Raw genomic sequence first — 25,593 nt, forward strand, 5'->3', positions numbered from 1 at the left:
ACTACTTAGTAAGACTTATTATTGCATGATTTAGTGAGGCTGTACATACTCACTTTTGTTCTTGTAAATGGTTATGTTACATGCACATATTCCTGCTGCGCAGTATTCATCATCAGCACATGGAGGATTGCATACTACTGTGTCTGATAGGATCAAAGATTGTCATAATATTAGTAGACAATAGTTACCAAAAAAACATGATTAATTAATATAAAATCCATCAGGTCATACCGTACCTGTGCAACAGATGGCACTTCTGTCATAGTAATAATCAGGGGGGCAGCAGTCATTGGATTCTGTAAGGCAGACATCTGCTGTTGTGGGGACACAAGAGTCTATTGCATTTTCGCAGAAACATGGACCAGTTTCACATGATCCGCCACAGGTGCTACAAGCTGCAATGGAGCCATCTGTAGAAAGAAGAAATCTCAAGAATTTTTTTCACCATGACTTGATAACTACTTTCTTAATACACTTGTGAATATTATTTAAAAATGTATTTATTTTTATAACTTCCATACAATATAAAAGTGTTGCCATTCTGTACACCTTAGACAATTTTATTAAGTGTCTATTCCTGATTTCAGTTTATTTGATATAATAATGTCCCTGTTGACTGTCATAGTGAATACACATCTCATTCCTGCACAACTGTATAGGCAGTATTATCTGAGGGAGCTGCATTAAAAGGGAGCTAAAGGGATTATCCGATCATAACATATTGGTGATCTATCGGTGGGTCATCAGATCGGTTGTGGTCTGACATCTGGACCCCATATTCTTTTGTATGAAGTAGTTAATATGCAGTACATGGCAGTGACTGCTACATATTGAATCGTCCCGATTCGGCATTTGCATTTTTTTTTAAATTTGTGGCTTCCGCTGATGTACTACATCCATCAAAATGGCGCACGCAATTGATGAATTTTGCACAAAGCCCAAATTTGAACTGGTTATAAGACTCCTAAGCTGTAAATGCTACCTGTTTTGAAAAATTTGGCAAAAAATGCACCAAAATAACTGGTGTATATAAAATCACTCTAAAGGGAGACTGGAGTACAGTTGCACCAAATGTTGCGACTTATTATAAAAGATACATTTCGTCAATCTGGCAAAAATATCTGGAAATCCACATTGACGTAAAATCATAAAACTAAACAGAAAAGACAGCTGGAAAAAGCCACAAATCGTTTAATGAATTTGTTGCAAATCAAAAAGTCACTAATTGAGAGGAAGTGCAATGATGATTCGGGCCCAATGTGTTTACATCCAGCCACCATCAGACCTTGTAACAGCCGAACTGTTGGGGGTACCAGGTGTCTGACCCCCACAGATCTCATATTGATGACCTATCCGATGGAGCAATCCTTTACTTCATGTAGAAATATCAATTTATAGATCTCTAAGAAATGAGCAGAACCTGTTCCTAAAAGCGGTCTGCACAAAATCACAGAGGGACATCTGATTTTGATCTGAGTCATGGATCAAACTTGCCACTGCAAGTCTGTGAATCCGTTGAAAAATTTGACAGCACACGAACGCCATTTGTGTGCAGTTCATTTTTTCACAGAGAAGCTTGAAAAACCTCCATGTTCGTATGAGAAAACCTGATAAATTTCTGATGACCATGCATAGATGAATCAATCTCTGATGACCATGCATAGATGAAAATCTGGTAAAAAAAACCCTGATAAAACTAGGAATGTTTTTTTTTTACGTATAAGTAAAATCACTGAGATGAATGAGTGCTAAATATTACATTTATCTATTACATTTTTATACCAATGTCACAAGTGTATCACGTCCTCCTGGGAGATCTGGGGTTAGAAGATCACTCTGTATTGCGAATCACAGATCTTACATTTAGCCTGTGTGCTTGTGTCCCATATGAAGTGGATTTGATTTCCTTTGGTGCTGAAGAGGTTAATGACCCTTTCTATGCTGTTCAGAAACTTGCAGCTCCATTTCAGCTGCTTCTGATCTGGTCATTACCTCTCCCTATAAAACCTGGTCAGACCCTCTCTGCCTTGCCAGTGAAAGCCTTGCTTCCTAGCTGTTTGGAAATTATGTGCTAAATTGGAGATCATTGTTTGTACTTGATATTGTTGTGTGCTATTTTTCGGTGTATGCTTTCCTCATTGTCATATTCCCATTAGGTTGGTACATTCCTATTCTTCCTTATATACAGCTCTACCTTTGTATGTTTATTGCTTTCTGTCAACCCTGTTTTGTCTTTGTGTCTTGTTTACCCAAATACTGAACATGTGAACATGGCCTTAAAGGGTTATTTTGGCATTGCTTGCTTACATACTGGGAGGTGAGCAGGACTAGTAACATCATGTTAACTGACATGAAGGTGTGTCTTTCCTAATTCATTTTCAGGAAGTGAGTGGAGCACGAACAACCATTTAATTTTATAAATGGTAATTCAATTAGGTATCATTAACCTTTGACATCTTACTATAATATTTTCATTGTATATGTTTAATTGTCACAGCCTTGTGCAATTTTATGTCATCTGTTCTGTCACAAGGTTTTTGCTACTCCATCTCAGAGAAGCATAAAGTAAGGACAAAGACCCTGATTCCTGCGATGTATCACTGCTTCTAATACTGAGCTGCTTTGTGCAGTTTTTATAAATTCACTGTTTTATCTACCAGTTCTCTAAATGCTGAGCTGTGTATAACCCCACCCTCACCATTGATTGGTAGCTTTCTGTGTACACTGTGCATAGGTAGAAAGCTGTCAGCGGTGGATGTGAGGTTATACACAGCTTATCAATATGAAGGACTACCTGACAACAGGATTACTACTCCTCTTGTCATAATCTTTTGCTGATTAAATACTGATTTTATCAAACCTTCTGAAAGCTGACCAATAAGTGATACATCACTAGAATCAGTATCTTTATCTCTACAACATACTTCCCTCAGATTATGTTACAAAAGCCTGATGCCAGATTCCTTCTAATTTATGCTCCTACAACTTCAACAAGTAGTGCATCTTATATTTTCCTTTATCCTGTTGCAGAAGCGCTTTTCTCTCTTGCTTCCTAGCCTCCTAATTGCCAGAGGCAGAATGCATTGCACCAGTTCATGATTGACAGCATGGTTGTGACACTGATAAGGACTGAGCTCTTTCCAATGCTGCAAGAAGAGGCAGCTTTGCTTCTGCTTCATCGTCGGAGAGCACGGGCACTAAAGGGGGCTGCATTCATCGATGTAGCATAATTCAAAGCAACCCCTACAGAAAAGAGCTAGCTTGTAAGCACAGTGCCCTCTTCCACCATTAATTATCTGCTGCACTGCCTGGTGGTTATGTAAGGGATGTGTCAGGTTCACGTGGTACTCCACTCCCTTTCTCTCGTGTTGGGATTGTATTGTTCATGTAATGTATGCTGCTATGTATATATATATATGTGTATGTTGTGTAGATAGTGAAAGTTCAGTTATAGGGTTAGCCACTAAAGGTGAGTATAGTAGGATAAGGATAGGCGTTTAGTATAACAAATAGTTAATATAGGAGGGGCCTACTGTGGGTAAGACAGGAGTATCTCCTGAATGTGGTTAGTAGGGCCAGGGAGCCCAGACAGTCCTGTAGGGCCTTAGAGCCCGGGGCATCACAGTGGACCCCGTAACATTTCAAGCTACGAGCCCAGTCATCCAGGGCTTGGGAACTGAAGGATACAGCAGAAGTGGGATGCAGGACAGCACCAAGATGTGGCAGCTTACTACATGGGCAGATGCCCTTATGTCTGGGGTGAAACGTACAGGGGAAGTCCTGAAAGTAGTTAAGCTGGACAGAAGGAAAGCTGCAGTACTGGACAAGGCGGTACGACCCAGGAGCATTCTAGAAGAAGTTGGGAAAAGCACAGGAATAGACAAGGATGTGTACTGTGATGTTCCATGTGAAGTTGCTGCAACTGAGCTGGACATACAGTGAAAGGATTCAAGTAAAGTTGTCTGTTACAAGTTGAGACTGGACTCTTTCTCTCTTTGTGCAAAACCAAAAGGAATGACCCCCCAGCAGATCAGAGGGGACCCTGATGTCACGGAAGGCGTAAAAGAAAGTACGCTGCAAAGGGGACATTGTATGTATGTGGCGGGTGGCCAGGGTGCGCCTAAGCAACCATCATTGCGGGCCACGACTACGGCACTGGCTCCCCTCTCAGTTATCTAGATAATGAGTAATAATCTATAAAATTAAAAACCTCTCTGGGAAGGGAAAGGATTTTTATTAGGGTATGTGCTCTCAATCCGGAATTAGCAGCGCTTTGAACACAGTGCATATTCGCTGCGTCCAAAGCACTGCTGTCTATCGAACGCTAGCAAATCCACTTGTGTTCACTGAAACGTGCAGATTCACAGCGTTCAATACATTGTACTGGTGAAATTTCTTTCTATGCATGTTCGAGTATGTTCACACATTGTGTTTCTGCTGATTGTTTTTCTTACATTTTTGCAGCATAAAACGTGGCATTTAACTGTACCCGAAAGTGAATGAGATTCCTGAAGTCTCACGCACATGCTGAAAATTTTGTAGATTTAAAATCATTTCACATCTGTAGCATGTCAACTCATTCAGTGTTTTTTACTCAGATTAATGGGGTAAAAAAGCATAAAAAATGCATGCAAAAACCATGTAAAAAACGTGCACATTTTATGAAGTGTTTTTTCTGCAAAAGAGACACGTTTTTGGAGCAGAAATGTTTGTGTGGCGCCCCTGAGGGTTCAGTCGCCACAGAGGTACTGCATCTCCTCCTGAGATATGGTACCTCGCCATCCAGGTAAGGTGGAGACACCTGACCACGCTCCAACACCTGCATCCCACACAACATAGTAGTGTAGCAAAGCACCTTTGGTGGCTCCCTGCTTGGAACACGAAGAGTGCTGGGAGGTGGGTGGAGTTTAGTCTGCACCAAAAGAGTGGGAAGAGATTAGGAGTCAGGCAGTCTGACGGAGGAGTCTGAGAGAGAAGCTCCCCTGAGAGGGATGGATGAAGGAAGTGCTGCAGCAGATCTCAGTGACCTGGGTCTGCTGGCACAGGAAAGAGACATTGATAGAAAGCCTGATTCTCCATAAGAAAGAAGGATTTGTATGGAACGTAAGGAGAAGGAGAGGACTAAGGATTAGGGTTAGAGGAGAACCCTTCACCAAGTTCTAAGCGCAAGGCCGGGGTCCAGTCCCCGAGGTTGTATGGATACTAATGGTCCTGCAGCAGACACCGGAGGAATAGAAGTTGTCACCACTTTATTCCCACACAAGACGGGGGCACAACAGCAACGTGAGTGAGCCGGGACTTAGTAGCAAGGAGTCCCCGAAGCAGGCTACAGCTGTCTGCCGTACAAGTAGAGTTCATAGGAACATCAGAAAGGAGGGACTCCAGTGTAACTCAGTACTGTGAGTACTTCATTACGAGCGCTAAGGCCTCTTTCACACTTCCGTTTTTTACAATCAGTCACAATCCGCCAGGTTTTGAAAAAAAACGGATCCTCAAATTTTTTTTGAGGATCCATTTTTTTTCCCATTGACTTGTATTAATGGCGGATTGTGACGGATTGCTGTCCGTTGCATCCGTTTTTTGTGAGGATCCGCCAAAAGTTGCTGTCCGTCACCATCCTCAAAAATTTCAAAACGGAGCTTGTAACGTTTTTTTCTCTGGCGGATCCTGCAAACACTGATTTAACCCGAATTTCTTTCTGGGTGCCGGACAAAAAAAAAAAAAACTCTCTCTCTCTCTCTCTCTCTCTCTCTCTCTCTCTCTCTCTCTTTCCCGGCCAGCGATTCCTTTAAATTTCTTCATTTTCAGGATCCGTCTGAAAACGGATCCTGTGCCATCCGTTCACATCAGTTGAGAACGGATCCGCTTGTCCGCCTTTTTGGCGGATTATAACTGATGCAAAAAACTGAAGTGTGAAAGAGGCCTAAGGAAGGAGACGTTCACTAAAGGCACATATGTTGGCGGAGTGTTGGAACGGAGTACTTCATCTAGCTTGGAGGTTGACTGAGCCTCAGACCCGGAGGACACGGCACGGATGCGGGCACCTGTACGCACAACAGACTGTGAGTAAAGCTTTGGAACTACATGCCCTGGTGTCCTCCAGTTATTCCGGCGCCAACACCCTCAGCACTGCTACATCTCTGTGCCTGGCACTGCACCATCTACGTCTCTTCTCTACCTTTCCATTTACACTGCCCTGGGACTATAGCCCTGCCTGTGGAGGGCCACAACATCACTGCTGCACTACACCATCTGTCCCAGAGGATCTGTTTGCAGCGTCGGCTTAACATCTTCATTGCCAAACACCACAGGTGGCGTCACGAATCATTCACTCATCATTAGCACACTCAACATCCCCCTTTTACAATGGTTGCCCAGGGCCACGGACCAGGTCGCAGCTTCCGTGACAACTCCCATTGAGATCAACGGGCCCGGTACCGAGTACCCCGTGGCCCTGGTGGGCGATCCATTTGCAATAAATGTTTAACGTGTGTATATACCCACAGAGTATTTTCACATACAGTGCTTAAGTATAACTCAATTACTAAATGCGGGTTTTTATTGACTATGTCTGGAAATAGAGGCCTTACCAAATCATAAATTATTGTGAAAAGCACAAAAGTGCAGCTAAACTGCATCTTCTTTACAATTTTATAGTGATATGTAAATATAGAAAATATATGATACAATATTCCGAAGGTGACTTTGTGCTTAAAGGGAATTTGTCACCTATTTTTTCGTATATAAGCTGCAGCCACCGCCATCAGGGGCTTATCTACAGCATTCTGTAATGCTTTAGATATGCCCCCGATGTAACCTGAAAGAGAAGAAAAACAAGTTAGATTATACTCACTCAGGGGCGGTCTGGGTCCGATGGGTGTCGTGGTCCGGTCCGGTGCCTCCCATCTTCTAGCGATGACGTCCTCTTCTTTGCTTCTCATTGCAGCTCCTGCGCAGGTGCACTGCTCTGCTCTGTTGAGGGCAGAGCAGTGTACTGCAGTGCACAGGCTCCGGGAATGGTCAGAGAGGTCCGGCGCCTGCGCACTGCAGTACTCTGCTCTGCCCTCAACAGAGCAGAGCAGTACACCTGCGCAAGAGCTGCGACGGGAAGCAAAGAAGAGGAAGTCATCGCTAGAAGATGGGAGGCGCTGGACCGGACCGCGACACCCATCGGACCCGGACCGCCCCTGGGTGAGTATAATCTAACTTGTTTTTCTTCTCTTTCAGGTTACATCGTGGGGCTTATCTACAGCATTACAGAATGCTTTAGATAAGCCCCTGATGGCGGTGGCTACATCTTATATACAAAAAAATAGGTGACAGATTCCCTTTAAGTGCTTTGCAAAAAGGTCAATCTGTTGTGAGTGTTCACCTATCCATTAAAGAGTTGTACAAAGTGCATTCAGCATCAGAGGGGTAACAACATAACATCAGGATTTCAATAAGAAAATAAGATAAATTAGTATACTTGGCACCTGTCCCGCTGATGTGAGGAGGAGAATAGGACAGATGGAAAAAGTATATACTTACTGTAACACGTGCCACTGCCCACTAAAAAAAAAAATTAAAATACATTACTAAAAGTGCAGTCTTAATGTCTTTTTGAAAAGTATGCAAAATATTTTTCATTACACTATGATTAATAGTAATAGTTTTCATAAAAAAAATATGTTATTTCATTAGAAGGCAATATAAATTTGGTCATTCAAAGATTCATTTACTTTTTATGTATATTTCCACTAATTTTGGGGATAAAGCAAATGACTTGCATTAAAAAGCTTTGTTCATCAAGGTTTTTTGTTTCTTTACAATGATAGATGTGAGTTGAAAAATAGGACAAATGCACCTTTCTTATAACAATGCCTTTTACTTTGATCCCATGTGGGGAACGTGACTTGACGGACGGACTTGACTGAAGGGAGAAGGGACGGTTTGTGCACTGTAGACGGATGTTTGTAATCACAGAAGGGAAACAGCTGTGGAAGATGGAAAAGGAGTGCAGTACCTAGATTTGACCACAAGATGGCAGGGGGGAGCATAGTTCAGGACTTGACAGCAGCTTAGGGCTTTAGAAACCGCTTAGTCATGGGGGCGGGGAGATAGGAACCCAGGAGGGAAATTCCCGAGGAAGGGGATAAATAGGACAGGACAGGGTTCCAGGCTAGGCTAGTCCCGGGAGGAACTCAGGAGGAGAAGACTCAGTACGGAGGACTGACAATGGTGGAGAGCTCGACCAGGGGACTGATAGGAAGAGACAGTCAGGGGGGGTGGCCCTGACACAAAGAAACGCAGGACAGACGAGGCCCTGGGGGTACCGATTGGAAGACGACCTCGGACTGGTGAAGCGCTGGCGGTAGATAGGCCTAGGGCAGCCCCAGCGAAAGATCCGCGAGGAACGTCACTACGACTGAAGGAAGGTGAAGGTACCCGGGCCTGAATGCAGAGAGCTGTAAAGGTGCTGCGGTGTATTGCTACGGTCGTCAGGAGGACAGCCAATAAACTCGGACCTGTTGTACCCAAAAATCTGCCTCCGTCTCGTCTCTGTGTCATCTGTGCGCGGTAAGCAGTGGACCACCCCCCAATCCGGGCCATTACCACACCCAGAAGGAGGATTTTTTTTTATATCTGATAGACTTTTAATAGGAAGCCAATCAGTGAATTGTGTATATGGGGAGCAGCCATCGGATGTAATGTACAGCTGTGCTTCTGCTACATGTGCCATTCACTTGGCTTTGATCCAAGCACTTTACATTACAAAATCGTCCTGACAGGTTTTCTTTAAAGCACAAACATGGCTGGAATACTGATTAAATGCATACCTTTGGTGAAGAAATCCCTTTTTTTTTTCTTTAATCACCATTTTAAGCTTTTTGCTAATTAAATTTCGGTGCACATTCATCGAACTGTAAACTGGGTCTTCTCCTTACTGTCTGTGATTCTCAGCCCCTACGCCTGCCCCTGGTCTGTAAATGACGCTCTCCCTCTCTTTGAAATCTCAACAGTGACCTGTCACTTAAGACCAGAGGCGAGGGGCTTGGGAATCATAGACATGTAGAAGACCCAGTCCAGCCCCCGTGCACTGAAATCTAATTTCAGAAGACTTCAAACAGTGATTAAAGAAGAACCACAATGCGGATTTCTACACCAAAGATATCAATTTAACCTGTGTTTCAGTCCCATGACAAAAAATTGGATAAGCTCACTCATACAGCCTAATTGGGAGTAGGTGCTCAGAAGAATGACTCAGTTATCAAGTAATAAAATTATGTACTTTGGCACACAAGAGATGAAAAAACTTTTAAATTTGGTGACTTTATTGTGATCCAACCTGTGTAAAAAAAAGAAATAAAGACCACCAAGGTGGAATGCCACATCATTGTGGGGAAAGCCCCCTAGTCTGGGAATATCAGTGCGCATGTGTTCCGGTCATAGAGAGCCGAGAGTAGACGAGAGAATTTGCAACTCAAAAAGAAGTATTCATTTCTATTTTACACAGGTCAGATCACAATAAAGTTACCAAATTTTACCGTTCTTCCATCTTATGTGTGCCGAAGTATATAATTTTATTACAGCACTATTACAGCCATGTCTTTACTTTACATACAAAAATTGTATAAAAACTCCCAAAAAACATAAACTTGTCAACAGTCAAAGTCTAAAGTACTTTACTCCTTCCTGTTGAACTGGCTTTAAAGGGAATCTGTTTGTAGGATTAATCCTCTAAGTAAGGATCAATAGACCCTTGGAAGTTCTGGTACCTGACCCAAACTTTATTCCAAAGTTTAGTTTGGGTACAAAAACTGTACCGAACTTGAACCCAAACTCCATTGAAAACAATGGTGACCTGAACTTTTGGCCAGAAAATTCTCTCTATCTCTCTCTCTCTGCAACGCACTTCCCCCGTAACTCCAAATATTGCAATGAACTTCCAGGAGAAGTCTGTGTTCAGCATTTAGCACAGGACACTAAATGTACAGTACGAACTCCAAACTTTTAAATTCGGGTTCACTAGCTTCTACTCCTAAACCATCTATATGAACATGTAGGTCATAGGAAACTGAATAAAATGATACTTTGAAATTTGTGATCCGTCATCTTATTCCAGAGAAATCCACATTTCATCTTTCTGTCAGCACGGATGACATGGGCCAATACAAGACTATGAGTCCATGTAAAACACGTACAGCACACGGGTGGCATCTGTGTGTTATCCGTGTGCTATACGTGTTTAACATTGCAAAGTATAGGAGGAGATTTGGAATTAATTTTTCTTAAGCCATACCATAAAAAACAGATGGCACATTGATTCAAAATACTGACAACAGTACCGTTTTTTCCATTACCGGTATTATACGGACATGTACAGGGACCCTGAAGTGGGTTTGAGGGTAGGGCTCTATCCTGGTCACTGATTTCACTGATTTCTCTGGGATGGAGGAGCAGACTATCCAGGTAATGATATTGCTGGATTTGCCTTTGAAAGAGCTACATGCACATATAAATAGTTTGGATGGAGAAATCCTGCAGAGAGATTCCCTTTAAGTTTATTTACAACATGAATTTATGAACCTCATTTTTTCCATATTGGCACAGTTAAGCTGAATGAGGAGAAGGACTTAATAGTGAGACTACAGATCTCTGGGCAATACAATGTAGTGATGGTCAATTCATTGAACAGGTTCAAGAGGGGACTGAATGGTTTCTTGAATAATATATTACAAGTGTTAGATTTCCGGAGATTTGATGTTGAGCAAGAGATTCATCCATATTTAGAGTAGAACTCATTTTTTTGGTCACATTGACAACATCTGCCTTATAGGAATTATTGTCTTTTCATGGATCAACACAGTAGCATTATGGGTTGAAGTTACTGGACCTTTGAGTTCATTCTTATCAAATATGTATAATTTGATGTAAGGGAGCTAAAGGAACCAAATAATCTTTGTTCACAATACTGTAGTTTATTTCAAGACATTAGCTCCTTATTGCTTTGAGTTCCCCTATAGTGCAACATATTTTTGTCTTTACAACACTCATCCCTCGACCCATCCCTTCATTTCCCTGCTAACTTTTTATTGAGATCACTTGATTTTTTTAACACACAAAAGGACATTTTCCCTGATCTCTCCTGTCCTCCTGCTGCCTTTGAACACTTTTATCAATTGAAATGATTATAGTTGTTTTAATTATTATTACAGGAGAAAGAGAGCATGGAACTTACTTGTATTTTGTATATGAACTTCTGCAGTGGTAGCATAAGACGCAGAACACTAGAAGAAGAAAAAAGGTTAAATATTTAAATGAGATAATTAAAACACATGGAGTATAGGGTCCCATGGTGCCGTTGTTGTGTACAGCCTGAGATAAGGTCCATAAGGTGGTGAAAACGAGCGCCATAAGCTGGAGTGCCAATGTGCCTGCGCAGCTTGTCTACACTTGACAGCCACACCATGGGACCCTACTCTAAACATTCTTCCTAATGATTTGACTTTTTGTGTGTATGACAATGGATAAAAAATGTGCAAAACAACAACTATAAATCTAATTATATACACATTGTGGTCAGGGAGACTGAACATATTTTAGAGGCATGAACAGAGGCTGCAGCATTAGAATAAAATCTTTAGTCGGCTGTTCCAAAATCAGATGGCATTGATACGGGATTACCAAAGGTTATTTAGACCTGATAGCTTGCAACAGATTTATCTTAGGCCTACACCAGTGGAGTCTACTGGAAATTCCAAGTATTGACACTTTAATCTCTTAACCTCCAAGCTGATTTTCACCTTCCTGACAAGGACAAATTTTACAAGTCTGACCAGTGTCACTGGTAATAACTTTGGAATGCTTCAACGGATCCCGCTGATCCTGAGATTGAGTTTGAGACTGTTTTTTTTTATTACACATTGTACTTCGTGTTAGTGGTAAATTTAGGCCAATATGTTTTGCTTTTATTTGTGAAAAAAATTGGAATTTTGGCTAAAATGTCGCAATTTTCAAATCTTAATTATGTCCTTAAGCCACATAGTTATATCACACAAAATAGTTAATAAATAATATTTACCACATGTCTAATTTACATTCGCATCATTTTTTAAACATAATTTCCAGGATATCCCTCCTGACAGCAGCACCAGGAGGTAGTCCTTTTCCTTGCTAGGGATACGGACACAGAAGAGGTTAAATAGTCCCTCCCACTGCCACCCTCTACAGTTTTACCTGTCCCTACCAGGGACAGACGCGGAAGAGGAGCACTTGGATTTCTTTGATGGAATGACATGCTCTGCAGTTCCACATCTGTGGAGAGTCGGGCTGTCACTCTCTCAAAGAGACGCTCAGCGTTCTGGTCAAGCTGTGGACTCCCGGGTATGGCCGTATCCCTCTCTAGAAGGCTCGGGGCTCCTGCTGCCATTACCGGGATGCACAGCTGTAAGCAGGAAGCAAGGTAGCCGTGCTTCCGGGCGTACTTCCAGTTGGAGTGTGCAGACCGGTACGCATTATCGGTGCGAGTTCCAGTCATGCGGCTTCTGGGGGTGTGAGCGCACGCCGGATATCACTTTTCAGGCAAGCACCTGTTAACATCAGGGCTGGGTATCACTCCAGGTGGAGCGCATATGTGGCGCCCCTGAGGCTCAGTCGCCACAGAGCTACTGCACCTCCTCCTGAGGTGCGGTGCCAGACCACCCAGGTAAGGTGGAGACTCCCAACCACACTCCAACACCTGCACCCCACACCACAAAGTGGTGTAGCAAAGCACCTTTGGCGGCTCCCTGCTTGGAGTATAGCAAAGCACCCATTGGTGGCTCCCTGCTTGGAACACGAAACGTGCTGGGAGGTGGGTGGAATTAGTTTATATTACAAAGAGCGGGAAGAGTTTAGGATTCAGTCATTCAGTGATTCAGCATTCAGTCAGTCAGTCACTGAGTGTGAGTGAGGATGCAGAAGGACAGAAAGTGAGACAGAGAAGATCCCCGGGAGAGGGATGGATGAAGGAAGTGCTGCAGCAGGCCACAGTGACCTGGGTCTGCTGGCACAAGAAAGAGACATAGAAAGGAAACCTGATTTTTCCATAGAAAGAAAGGATTAGTATGGAACGTGAGGAGTAAAAGAGAACAGAGGACGTGGGTTAGAGGAGAACCCTTCCTAGAAGTTCTAAGCGCAAGGCCGGGGCCCGGTCCCTGAGGTTGTATGGATACTAATGATCCTGCAGCAGACACCGGAGGACTAGAAGTTAACAATACTTTATTCCCACATCAGACTTGGGGGCACAACAGCATCAGAGAAGTGAGCCGGGACTAGGAAGCAAGGAGTCCCCGAAGCAGGCTACAGCTGTCTGCCATACAAGGAAAGTTCATAAGAACATTGGACAGGAGGAACTCCAGTGTAACTCAGTACTAGGAGTACTTCATTTAAAGGCGCTATAAGAGGAGAAGTTCAGAAAAGCACATGTTGGCGGAGTGTTGGAAGGGAGTATTCCATCTGGCCAGGAGGTTGACTGAGTCCCTGACCCGGAGGACACGGCACGGAGGCAGGCACCTGTTTGCACAACAGGCTGTGAGTAAAGCTTTGGAACTACATGCTCTGGTGCCCTCCACTTATTCCTGCGCCAACACACCCGGAACTGCTACATCTTGGTGCCCGACATTGCCTCACGTACGCCTTCCCTTTGCTTCTACATCTACACTGCCCTGGGACTACAGCTCCACCTGTGGGGAGCTATAACATCTTTGCTGCGCCATACCATCAGTCCCAGAGGATCTGCATGCAGCGTCGGCTTAACATCTCCCTTGCCAAACACCACAGGTGGCGTCACAAACTATTCAACTAATCACCTACATTCCACCATTCAATCTCCCTTTTACTTGGGCGCCCAGGGCCACGGACCGGACACCTTCCCCTCTGAGTGACCGGCCCGGTACCGAGTACCCCACAGCCCTGGGAGGGCGACCCACATACAATACAGAGGGGCATGCAGGACCAGACACAATCATCAGAATTGGCAGAAGATGGGGCTCAGAAGGATCTGACAAATCAGATGTCCTGAAGCTGGGTAAGATAGTGTACTTAAGTTTGGGGGGTTGCTGGCAGCAGTACTACCTTACTATGGAAGGGCAGAGTGATAGCTGTTCGGACATCCAGTCAACAGAACCATATCTGGATAACGTGAGTGAAGAGTGCTTTGGTCACATTACCGCCCTATCCAAATACAGCCTACATGGTTTTATATATTGTCTTTTAGGACAAGGAAATGCCTAGATGGTCTACCTCTGCAGCCAAAAGGAAGGCTAATAGATGAGCCTCCTGTATTATCAAATTCCTGGGGAGCTATAATGAAAAAGCAAAGCTCATTCCTAACCAGCATGAAAGCCATGATTAGGGAAGAAGTACAGAGTATTGTTTCCGCCCTGATGCCGTCTCAGTCTCTTCAGTCTAAAAGACCCAGGTGGGAGGTGGAATCAAGCTCAGAGGAAAGCGAGTTGTCTTACTACTCTGATCCTGACCCGGGCGATGGCGAAAGTCCCACGATGTTACTTCCTGAAGAAAAGAAGAATTACTCATTTTCCTCTGAAATTACGGATGCACTTTTACAGGTCGTGAGGGGTACTATGAAGATTGAGGACTCCACTGAACCTCTGACGGTTCAACATGAAATGTTTGGCAGTCTAAGAGTCCGTGGGATTAAATTGCCTTAATTCCAGTATAACTGTTATTGGTGGTTTGGATTGACAGAGGAGAATATGAAAATTCTATTTATGCATATGCTTCAGTTTGAAGAAGTTTATGGGCATCTCTTGTTGCATTTTTTATGGCCACTACTGGCCAATGACTCTTAATTTAATTGAAAATTCAGTTAATGACCAACATTGCACCTATACTTTGTCGAACCGGGATGGTCAGTATGTGATGGAGTTGAGCACTCCAAAAGTGAATATTATTCTGTGTAAAAAATTTATACAAAGTCTACATGGCATCACTTAAACTCCTTTCATGGAACATTAGGGGACTGGGGAGTGCTAGGAAACGGAATAAGGTGTTCTCGCAGATACGTAAAACAAGCTCAGATAATATGCCTTCAAGAAACCCATTTAACACCAGACACTATATCCAGAACGAATAAGCCTTGGATACAATGGCAGAAGCATGCTACACACAAGTCCTATTCTTGGGGGGTGGCAGTCATGATACATGGATCTTTGAGATGGTCGGTTCAAATGGTCAAAAGGGACCTAGAGGGTAGATTTAGTTTTATATATGCATTTATAGATATTGTGCCTTATGTACTGCTCAATATTTAGAACCCTCCACCAGCCAAAATGCATGTACTCCAACAGGCTGTGATTTTTGTATCACAGTATCCTGATGCTAAGATGTTATGTCTGGGTGATTTTAATATGGTTCTTAACACCTACTTGGATAGAATGAGTGCTGCACACTCTAGACCAGGGTTCCCCAACTCCAGTCCTCAAAGCCCACCAACAGGTCATGTTTTCAGGATTTCCTTAGTATTGCTCAGGTGATAATTGCATCACCTGGGCAATACTAAGGAAATCCTGAAAACATGACCTGTTGGTGGGCCTTGAGGACTGGAGTTGGGGAATCCTGCTCTAGACCTAGTAATCAGGACACTACTGTGTTAGATGCAGCATCCTCTTAAGAAAGCATTCTCTTGTTATACACCAACTGTTCATTGTTTATCCAGAATTGATCATGCATTTGGGAATAATGCTGTACTATCAGATCTGCGTGAAATTGAGTACTTTCCTAGGACAGTATCAGATCATGCTCCATTGGTGATATGCCTTCATCTAGGTGGCCCTAACAGACCTAAGAGGTTCCGCATACATACGTTTTGGCTATCCCTCATAGGGAAACAAGACAGAATAATACACCATTTAGAGGTATTTATAGCAGACCATGCTGATTTCCCTGATAGGTTGGTGGTGTGGGATACACTTAAAGCATATTTGAGGGGATGTATCAGGTCCACGATTTCATATATTAAAAGGGAATCCTGTATTGGGGAGCAAAAACTTGTTGAGGAATGTAAATTATTGGAAGCTGAGTATATCAATAACCCCTCTGATGATTCTTTATATAGGTGGCTTGGGAAGGGGAGGGAGTATTTGATACATTTACAGGAAAAAGCCCAGAGAAGACTTCTTTTTCTCTAAGTAAACTTTTGAATTGGGTAACCAATCGAGTAAATTCTTAGCATACATAGTCCAACAAAATCAAATGTCTCCATCCATTTTGGCCATTAATACAAGGGAGGGAACTTCGCTACTTAAATCTGACCAAATCACAAACAGATTTCAAGAATATTTTAGCGAGTTATATGACTTTCAACTGAATCACACTATAGAAGACATTGACAAGTACTTAGACCATATAGAATTTCCTAAACTTTCTTGTGAGAATCGGACTTTTTTGGATAGAGATATCACGCTAGAGGAAATTCGGGAAGCAGCCATGTATCTCTCTAATGGGAAAACTCCATGACCTAATGGCATGCCCATAGAACTATATAAAAGATACATAGATCAGATAGGGCCGTTTTGGCTGCAAATCCTCTCCGAAGCACTTGTAAAACACTTGCTTCCCCAATCCTTTTATGATGCCACTATAGTGGTAATTCCAAAGCCAGATAAACCTACTGTGGTTCTTATCGCCCTATATCCCTGCTTAATACAGATTATAAAATACTTACTAAACTTATAACTAATAGATTGAAAGTGGTAATACTATGCATTTTATGGGAAGAGCAATCCGGCTTTATGCCGGGAAGATCCACTTCCTCTAATATTAGAAGGGTTCAGGTTCTAACGCAGATAGGCCACAAATACTGTATATAGGAAACCTTGGGCAATAGCCTCTTTATATACTGTCAAGGCTTTTGATTCATTGGAGTGGAAATTTTTGCAACGTGTGCTTCTAAAATTCGGCTTCTCTGCCAAATTTTGCAAGTGGATTGAACTACTCTATTACATGCCAAGAGCTAATATACTTGTTAATGGCTTGCAATGGGAGTATTTTAATCTGGGTAGAGGGACTAGACAGGGTTGCTCACTATCCCCAGTGCTCTTTGCCCTCGCGATTGAACCAATTGCACTTAGGATTAGACAAGATCTTTTGGCGGAAGGAATTAATATTAATTCTAGGGTGGACAAGGTTGGATTATATACTGATGATCTGGTACTCTTTATAGATAAAATAGAGCAATCTCTTCCAAGAGCAATTGACCTTATCAATCATTTTGGAGACTTGTCAGGTCTTAAAATTTATTGGAGTAAATCTTTGGTTATGCCGCTAGTTGATAACATAACTGTATCTGTGCTATTTGGTTTACAAGTAGTACAAAAAAATAAAGTATTTAGGCATCATAATTAATCAAAATCTGATTGGAGACCTTAATGATAATATATACCCCTTAGGAGATATGATGAGGAAAAAGTTTGAGATGTGGCCCCGACTTCCCCTATCTGTGGCAGAAAGAATTGGATTAATTAAAATGATAATTCTTCCCAAGTGCTTATATATGCTGGATCATACATCAATTAGGGTCCCTAAGGGTTTCTTTAGGAAAATGCATAGCACGATGACAGTGTTTATATGGGGATCATCAAGGCGTGAATTAAGTATTGGATCCCTGCAGAGGCCCAAAAACCAGGGTGGATATGAGGTGCCTGACTTATTTTTGCATTATCTAGCTGGTCAACTACGTTACTTACAACATTGGTTTAATTCCAGAAGGACTTAATAATGCAGAGGCAATATTGGAGGGTTCATACAAACCAACCCAGGGTTTGTTATTTACTCATAGCTTAGCGATACAGGTTTGGCGGGAAAGTAAGCATATTATGAAGTTCACTGATCAAGTTGGGGAAACTCAGATATGGGATAATCCTGAATTCCTGCAGCTTCAAAATTTACAGGACCCAAGTTTCTGGAAACAAAATGGTATAACGATGCTTAATCAGATTTTTGAAAACGAAACTCTATTATCATTCGAACTAATTCATGTAAGGTTCAGGATTCCCCATATGGATTTTTATAGATATTTGCAACTGAGACATGCCATAATGTATCAGTTCCCATTTCCTAGAATGAGAATATCTAGATACCCACTGATAGGACTACTATCAACTCAAGGACCCAGAGGTGTGATATCCTCCCTTTATACCTTTTTGTTAAACTCTAAAATTGCATCCACTCAACTTGCTGTAGAAAGTAAAGGGCGGCACTTAATCCCCTCTATCGCTGATGATCAGTGGAATGATGCCCTGGAGGCACATAGGATGGTGTCGCCAGCTGCAAATAAAAGCTAATCCAATTGTATTTTCTTCACCAATCCTATCTGACCCCAAGTAGACTACATAAGTTTGGCAGAAGTGCAACTGATGAATGTCATAGGTGTGGGGAATCGGGAGCGGATTTCTGGCACCTTATTTGGAACTGTAGAATTATCCGAAGATATTGGAGTTATGTCATAACTTCATTAGAACGGATAACTGGGATACCAATTGAGCGTAGTCCGAAATTGTGTATTCTGGGTGTTGTGGATGAAGAGATGTGGGTCCATTATGAGAGAATATTTCTTCGGGAAGTTCTATTTATGGCTAGAAAATCAATAGTTTTGAGGTGGATGGGGGGAAATCTCCTTCGATTAATTAAAAAATTAATAAACGATATAATTCCTTATGAAAATATATTATATAGACACAGAGTATGTCCCCAGAAGTTTCATAGGATTTTGGAAAGGTGGTGTAGCTCACTCTTGACAAACTTGGCTCCTAATGCCAAGGTCTCCTCAATCTCACGATACAATCCCTGATGAATATCCCTTCCACAGTATGAAAGTGATGATATGTGTGGACTTGAGAATCTGTGTCTATTATAACATGTCCTGGTACAAGCTCAAAACTCTGATAACGAGCCTGTTGGTTAGGAGGTGCAATGCTTTCTAGAGTACATTATGTTGAATACTATTTTTCATTAGTTTTGTTTGTTTATTATTAAAAGTGTGATGTTATATCTATGTCACTGTGGATGGTGACTATATGGATTATTCTGACCTTACACTGCATTATCATATGTTTGTCATCTTATTCTGTGGAATCTTTCAATAAAAAGAGTTAAAAAAAAGAGTCTGTGGGAACAAAGATTTCCCAGTAAATAAGAACATCATGGCAATGACACTGCAAGAGTGGGAATACGTGGGAAAAATGCTGGTTGTTCCAAGGGACGTTAAATGTCATCTTCATTTTGAACCAGACAAGATCAATGTTTGGGAAAAGGTCCCAAAAATAAATACACCGGTATTGCGACTCTCTAAAAAACAGCCATTCCCTTTGAGGACTCCTCTAGCCTTAAGGATCCGATGGACAAAGGATTGGAAGATCTCCTTAAGAAACCTTGGGAATCTTCTTCATATATCATTAAGGCGAATTTAGCGGCCTTTTCTGTAGCTAGGTCAATGAACCTTTGAGTTGAGGAGCTGGAGTGTTATATAAAAAACAAAACTCCTAGGGAAGAAATTCTGAGGTCGTTACCATTGCTTAAGATGCAAGCGACTTCATGGCAGACCAAGTCGGTTCGGTTTGCCGCAAGAAATAGTGCCCTGTCGAATGTGGCGAAACAAGATTTTTGGTTGAGATCGTGGTCAGGAGATACGCACCCAAAGAATAAATTATGCTTGATTCTCTTCTCCAGCCTACTGTTGTTTGGGCCAGTCCTGGATGAGCTACTAGAGAAGGCAGAAGGGGTGTCAGATACAATAAAAGGGTTCCTGGAAGAAAAACCGAGGAGGGAGCTGTCCTTTCTGAAAACTCGCTCTCATCTCAGACAGGACTATAGAGGGAAAGGGAAGTCAGGCAGATGGAGCTACCCAAAGGGCGGTAGAGGAAGAGGCTCCTTTCAGAACCAGAGGACTGGAACCAGCAGACAATGATGCCAGAAGCGTTGGGGGTAGGATTCAGTGCTTCCTTTGGGACTGGCAGGAAATATCCAGAAATCAGTGGATTCTTCAGACAGTTGCTCAGGGGTACAGAATAGAGTTCACTTAGTTGCTTCCCAGAAGATTCTGTCTAACATCTTCCCAGTATCCAGGTGTCCATCAGAGGCTCTTAAAGGACATAAAAGAACTTATATACTTGCAGGTCATAGTTCAGGTACCATGGTCCCAACAATATCAGGGACACTATTCAAGACTGTTATCCATAAAAAGCCAGGAGGAGAGTACTGGACAAATATCAATTTAAAACCTCTAAATCAGTGGGTGCTTTACAAACAATTCAAGATGGAGTCATTGAAATCTGTCATAACCCTGATAAAGAAGGACATAGTGATGAGCATGTTAGATCTAAAAAGTGCCTACTATCACGTACCCATATATGCCTCGTACTAGAAATACCTCAGGTTTCCAATAAAAGATCAGGGAGAGATTCAGCATTTCCAGTTTTGATGTCTTATGTTCGGTCTCTGCTCTGCATCCCGAATCTTCACAAAGTTATGGTGGAAATAATGGCTTTCTTAACGGAAAAAGACATCCTCTTTGTCCCTTACTTAGACGATCTACTTTTGATAGCGGACTCACCAGGTCAGATGGATTTGCATCTAACTACAACCATTACAGTCCTGGAACGCCTGGGATGGTTAATAAATCTAAAAGAAACAAGCCTCAGACCGGAAAAGAAAAAGGTGTTCCTGGGCGTACTTCTAGATTCCGAACTGGAATATGCCTTCCTGCTTTAACACAAACAGGAGGCAATCAGGGGGGGACATGCAGGCCATTCAGAAGCAGAAGTGGATTCTGACAGGAATGCAATGAGAATCCTGGGTCTAATGCCTTCATGGATTTCCAGCATTCAATGGAGTCAATTCCATTTGAGAGTTCTGCTTAGTCCTTTCAGCCTGGGATGGCAAAGAGACTAGACAAGAAAATTTTATCTCAGGAAGCAAAGAAGTCTCTGTCCTGGTGGACCAGGATAACAAATCAAGGAAGACCCTGGAGCATCTCACCATGCGTAAGCATCACTACAGATGCAGATTACTGTGGCTGATGAGCCCACATAGAAGGGCGTTACCTTCAAGGGATATGGCCTGCATCAATGCACAGCTCTTCAATTTACAGGGAGCTCAAGGCAGTATGGGAGGCACTACAAAGATGTCAATCACAGCTAAAGGATCAACACTTCAGAATATTTTTGGACAATTCAACCGCAGTATCCTTCCTTCTTCACCAGAGAAGTTCAAGGCACCGTCATCTACAGTTGATGTCAGAAAGAATATTTTCTTGGTCAGAAAACACAGTCAGGTCAGTCTCGGCAGTACATCTGAATGGCTCAATAAATCAGGTGGCAGATTTCGTAAGCATAGAAAGGAATCAGTCTTCAGAGTGGTCTCTAAATGAGGAAGTCTTTCATCAACTGACAGCGCTGTGGCTTCCCAGCAATAGTAAAGAATGTCAAGACGAAGGAGTTTTTATTTTATAAACCCAAGAGACAATCCAAATGTGGTGGACGTCTTGTCCCAGAGCTTTGATATGGGACTGGCATATGCTTTTCCTCCGCTTGCATTGATACCAGGAGTATTGAGGAAGATCCAGAAGAGCCAGGCTTCAGAGATTTTAAGAGCTCCCTATTGACCCAAACAAAGCTGGTTTTCCTTATTGAAGTGGATGTTGTTAAAGGATCCAATACTTATCAGCAAGAAAGGGCCTTCTACTTCAGGGCCCACTATACCATCAGAACCTGCTGCACCTATCAGCCTGGATGATTAGAGGGAGATTCTGAAGTCAAAAGGACAGTCAGAGTCAGTCATATCTACAATACAAAAAAGTGGGAAACAGGTAACTTCAGCCCTAACCTCCATCTCTTCAGGTCCACATATTCCTTGGATACTAGACATTCTTCAATCAGGATTCGACAAAGGGCTAAGACCCAGTACGTTAAAAATGCAGATATCAGCCCTGGGGTCATTCTCTGATTATCCGCTGGCCAATCATCATTGGATAGTAAGATTTGTTAAACCTATTAAGTGCCTTAAACCTACAACAGGGTTCAGTGGCTCCATGGGATCTCAGTCTTGTCTTAAACGCATGGTGCATACAGCCATATGAACCTTTAGACCAGGTTGACCTAATATTTGTACTCTCTTAATGCAGTTTTTCTGGCAGAAATAACGTCTCCAAGACACATAGGGGAAATTCAGGCCCTTTCTATTAGGGTCCCACACTTGAAAATCCAAGAGGACAGTCTCATCCCAAGACTGGATCCAGCGTTCCTACCCAATGTGGTCACCGACTTCCACAGAAGTCAAGAGATCGTTTTACCCACCTTCTGCCAAATTATAGACATGAAAAATAACTCTCATTCCACTCCTTGGATGTGAGAACAGTCTAATAGTACTTAAAACTGACGGAAGACTGGAGAATCGACGCAAACCTCTTCATCCAATTTGCGGGAAGAAACAAGGGGAAGAAAGCTTCAATAGTTATGTTTGTTAGGTGGATAAAGTCAACAATCAGCTCATCGTACATTTCATTGTTGACTTCATGAGCATAGGTCGCCCTCCCAGAGCTGTGGGGTACTCGGTGCCGGGCCCGTGGGTTTCAATGGGAGTTGTCACAGCGGCGGTGACCCGGCCCATGGCCCTGGGCACCCATTGTAAAAAGGGGGGTTGTCAGTAGTGTGCTTATGGTGATGAAAGTCTATAAGTGATTCGTGGCGCCACCTGTGGTGTTCGGCAATGGAGATGTAAGCCGACGCTGCAGACAGATCCTCTGGGACAGATGGTGTGGTGCAGCAATGATGTTATAACCCTCCACAGGCAGGGCTGTAGTCCCAGGGCAGAGTGTGTGAAGTGACACGTAGATGGTATAGTGTCCGGCGCAAGGGATGTAGCAGTGCTGGGCGGATTGGCGCAAGAATCAGTGGAGGACACCAGGGCATGTAGTTCCAAAGCTTTACTCACAGTCTGTTGTACAAACAGGTGCCTGCCTCCGTGCCGTGTCCTCCGGGTCAGGGACTCAGTCAACCTCCAGGCCAGATGGAATACTCCTTTCCAACACTCCGCCAACATGTGCCTTTCTAAATGTCTCCTCTTATAGCGCCTTTAAATGAAGTACTTCTAGTACTGAGTCACACTGGAGTTCCTCCTGTCCGATGTTCTTATGAACTCTACTTGTACGGCAGACAGCTGTAGCCTGCTTCGGGGACTCCTTGCTACTAATTCCCACTCACTATCCAGTTGCTGTTGTTCCCCCAAGTCTTGTGTGGGAATAAAGTGGTCACTACTTCTATTCCTCCGGTGTCTGCTGCAGGACCATTAGTATCCATACAACCTCGGGGACCGGGCCCCGGCCTTGCGCTTAGAACTCCTAGGAAGGGTTCTCTTCTAACCCATGTCCTCTGTTCTCTTTTACTCCTCACGTTCCGTACTAATCTTTCTATGGAGAATCAGGCTTTCAGTCTATGTTGCTCGCTCTCTCTTCCTTCTCTGTGCCAGCAGACCCGGGTCACTGGGATCTGCTGCAGCACTTCCATCCATCTATCGCTCTCTCCGGGGATCTCCTTCTCTCCCCAACACTCTGACCAACTGAACCCCCTATCCTTAACTCTTTCCGCTCTTTGTAATGTAAACTAACTCCACCCACCTCCCAGCACGTTTCGTGTTCCAAGCAGGGAGCTACCAATGGGTGCTTTGCTATACTCCAAGCAGGGAGCTGCCGAAGGTGCTTTGCTACACTACTTTGTGGTGTGGGGTGCAGGTGTTGGAGTGTGGTCAGGTGTTTCCACCTTACCTGGATGGTGGGGCACCACACCTCAGGAGGAGGTGCAGTACCTCTGTGGTGACTGAGCCTCAGGGGCGCCACAAGCAGAGAGCAGGAACTTCTGTAGATAAGATCTGCAGAGCAGCAACCTTGTCAAGTTTAAATACTTTTTACAGATATTATAAGTTGGACGTTCTGTCCAACCAACAGACGGCCTTTGGAATGAAAATCCTCTAAACAGTGATCCTTCCCTAGAAGGAGTTATTGGGTATTTCTCTTGGTGGTGCTGCCAGGAGGAACGTCCTGGAAAGTAGGAATTAGTCATACTATTAATTGTGTTTCCAGGTGGCCATCATGACTGCACCCCTTATATTCCCTACCTTGGATTTCCTGTCTTGATATGTGACATAAATGTACGTAGAAAGGAAATTCAATAAGCAAAAATTGTAGCATTCATCCTGGTGTAGTACTTGGAAAATCATTAGAGGGTGTTGGTGGGAGGGGCTATTTAACCTCTTCTGTGTTCCTGTCCCTATCAAGGATAAGAAGGACTACCTCCTGGTGGTGCTGTCATGATGGGCTCCTGGAAACATCAGTACCGGTAGGACTAATTCCTACTTTTTTATTGTTAGGAATTTAGAAGGATCAAAAGTTGATCAGCAATTTTTCAATTTTCCAACAAAATTTACAAAACCAATTTTGAAATGACTTTGTGGGTCCTATATGACAAAAAATACCTAAAAGTGGCACCATTTTAAAAACTGCACCCCTCAAAGTGCTCAAAACCACATTCAACAGGTGTTTTAAGCCTTCAGGTGCTTCACAGGAATTAAAGCAATGTAGAAGGAAAAAATGAAAATTTTACTTTTTCGATGAAATATGTTGATTTAGCCTCAAATTTGGCATTTTTACAAAGGTAGCAAGAGAAACTGGACGACACAATTTGTGGTGCAATTTCTCCCGAGTACACCAATACTCTATATGAGGCGGAAAACTACTTTTGGGTGCAAAACAGGGCTCGCAAGGGAAGGAGCTCCAACTGGTGGTGAAGGCGTCAGGGCCACATACCTTGCTCAACTCCCGAATCAGCTCTATATTTGTCCCCCACCCAGGGAAGTGGGAAGTAATAGTATATGTATATACACAAACCAGACTTACAAGGGAGGATGTACAGAGATAAAAGAATATACCAGACATAAAAATGCACTCACAGACAATAGAGAGGAACACTGGGGAGGAAAGGAAAGAAAACCAAATAGGAGAGTATGAGGAATTGCACACAGCCAAAACACCAAGCAAGAGTCATAGATCAACACTCCAAACACCTCTACCAAAAACCAATTCCTTCGCTTCACACCAGGCAGTACAAGACTAATACTGGCAATCCAGATTGCCAGAGGAGAGTATATATAGGAAAAGGGAGTGGTCTATACTGAACAACTGAAATCATCCAAGCAGGAAAGTTTCAGACACTTTACGCTGAACAGTTTAACCCCTGCACTGCTTACAGAAATCTCCACCATTTAATATGAATGGGAAGTGCTTCTAATCAGTGCAGGAGTAGGAGAAATAAGATGCTGCAGTCTTCTGGCTCTTCTCTGTTGTGGTAAACTGGTGACAATAAGTACAAAGAAATAAACTGCTGTACAAAATGTACATATATAATGAGCCCCTAAAGTGGGACAGTCCGCTGAATCCAGGATGGCTGGAAGCTACGCTCTAGCCTCTCTTTTGCTTCCTCCGCTCCCAGGAGCTGTGGCATGATCAGACCATGTTCCTACATGGTAAGACACAGCAATTACACATTACACAGCAGGGGCACA

At 42.9% G+C, this 25,593-nt stretch overlaps 1 protein-coding gene across 1 annotated transcript in view; it reads right to left on the reverse strand.

Annotated features, from left to right (window-relative positions):
• LOC141047477 (uncharacterized) overlaps positions 1–25,593 on the reverse strand; it is a 236,674-nt gene that overhangs the window by 122,334 nt on the left and 88,747 nt on the right. The window contains exons 10-12 of the mRNA XM_073542586.1: positions 11,222–11,270; positions 237–410; positions 54–143 (exon numbers count right to left, since the gene is read on the reverse strand). Of these exons, the coding sequence (XP_073398687.1) occupies positions 54–143; positions 237–410; positions 11,222–11,270 (313 nt within the window). The remainder of the gene's footprint in view (positions 1–53; positions 144–236; positions 411–11,221; positions 11,271–25,593) is intronic.

This window comes from Dendrobates tinctorius, unplaced genomic scaffold (genome assembly GCF_039654945.1).
Source record: "Dendrobates tinctorius isolate UK_male_01 unplaced genomic scaffold, ASM3965494v1 ptg000127l, whole genome shotgun sequence".
NCBI lineage: Eukaryota > Metazoa > Chordata > Amphibia > Anura > Dendrobatidae > Dendrobates > Dendrobates tinctorius.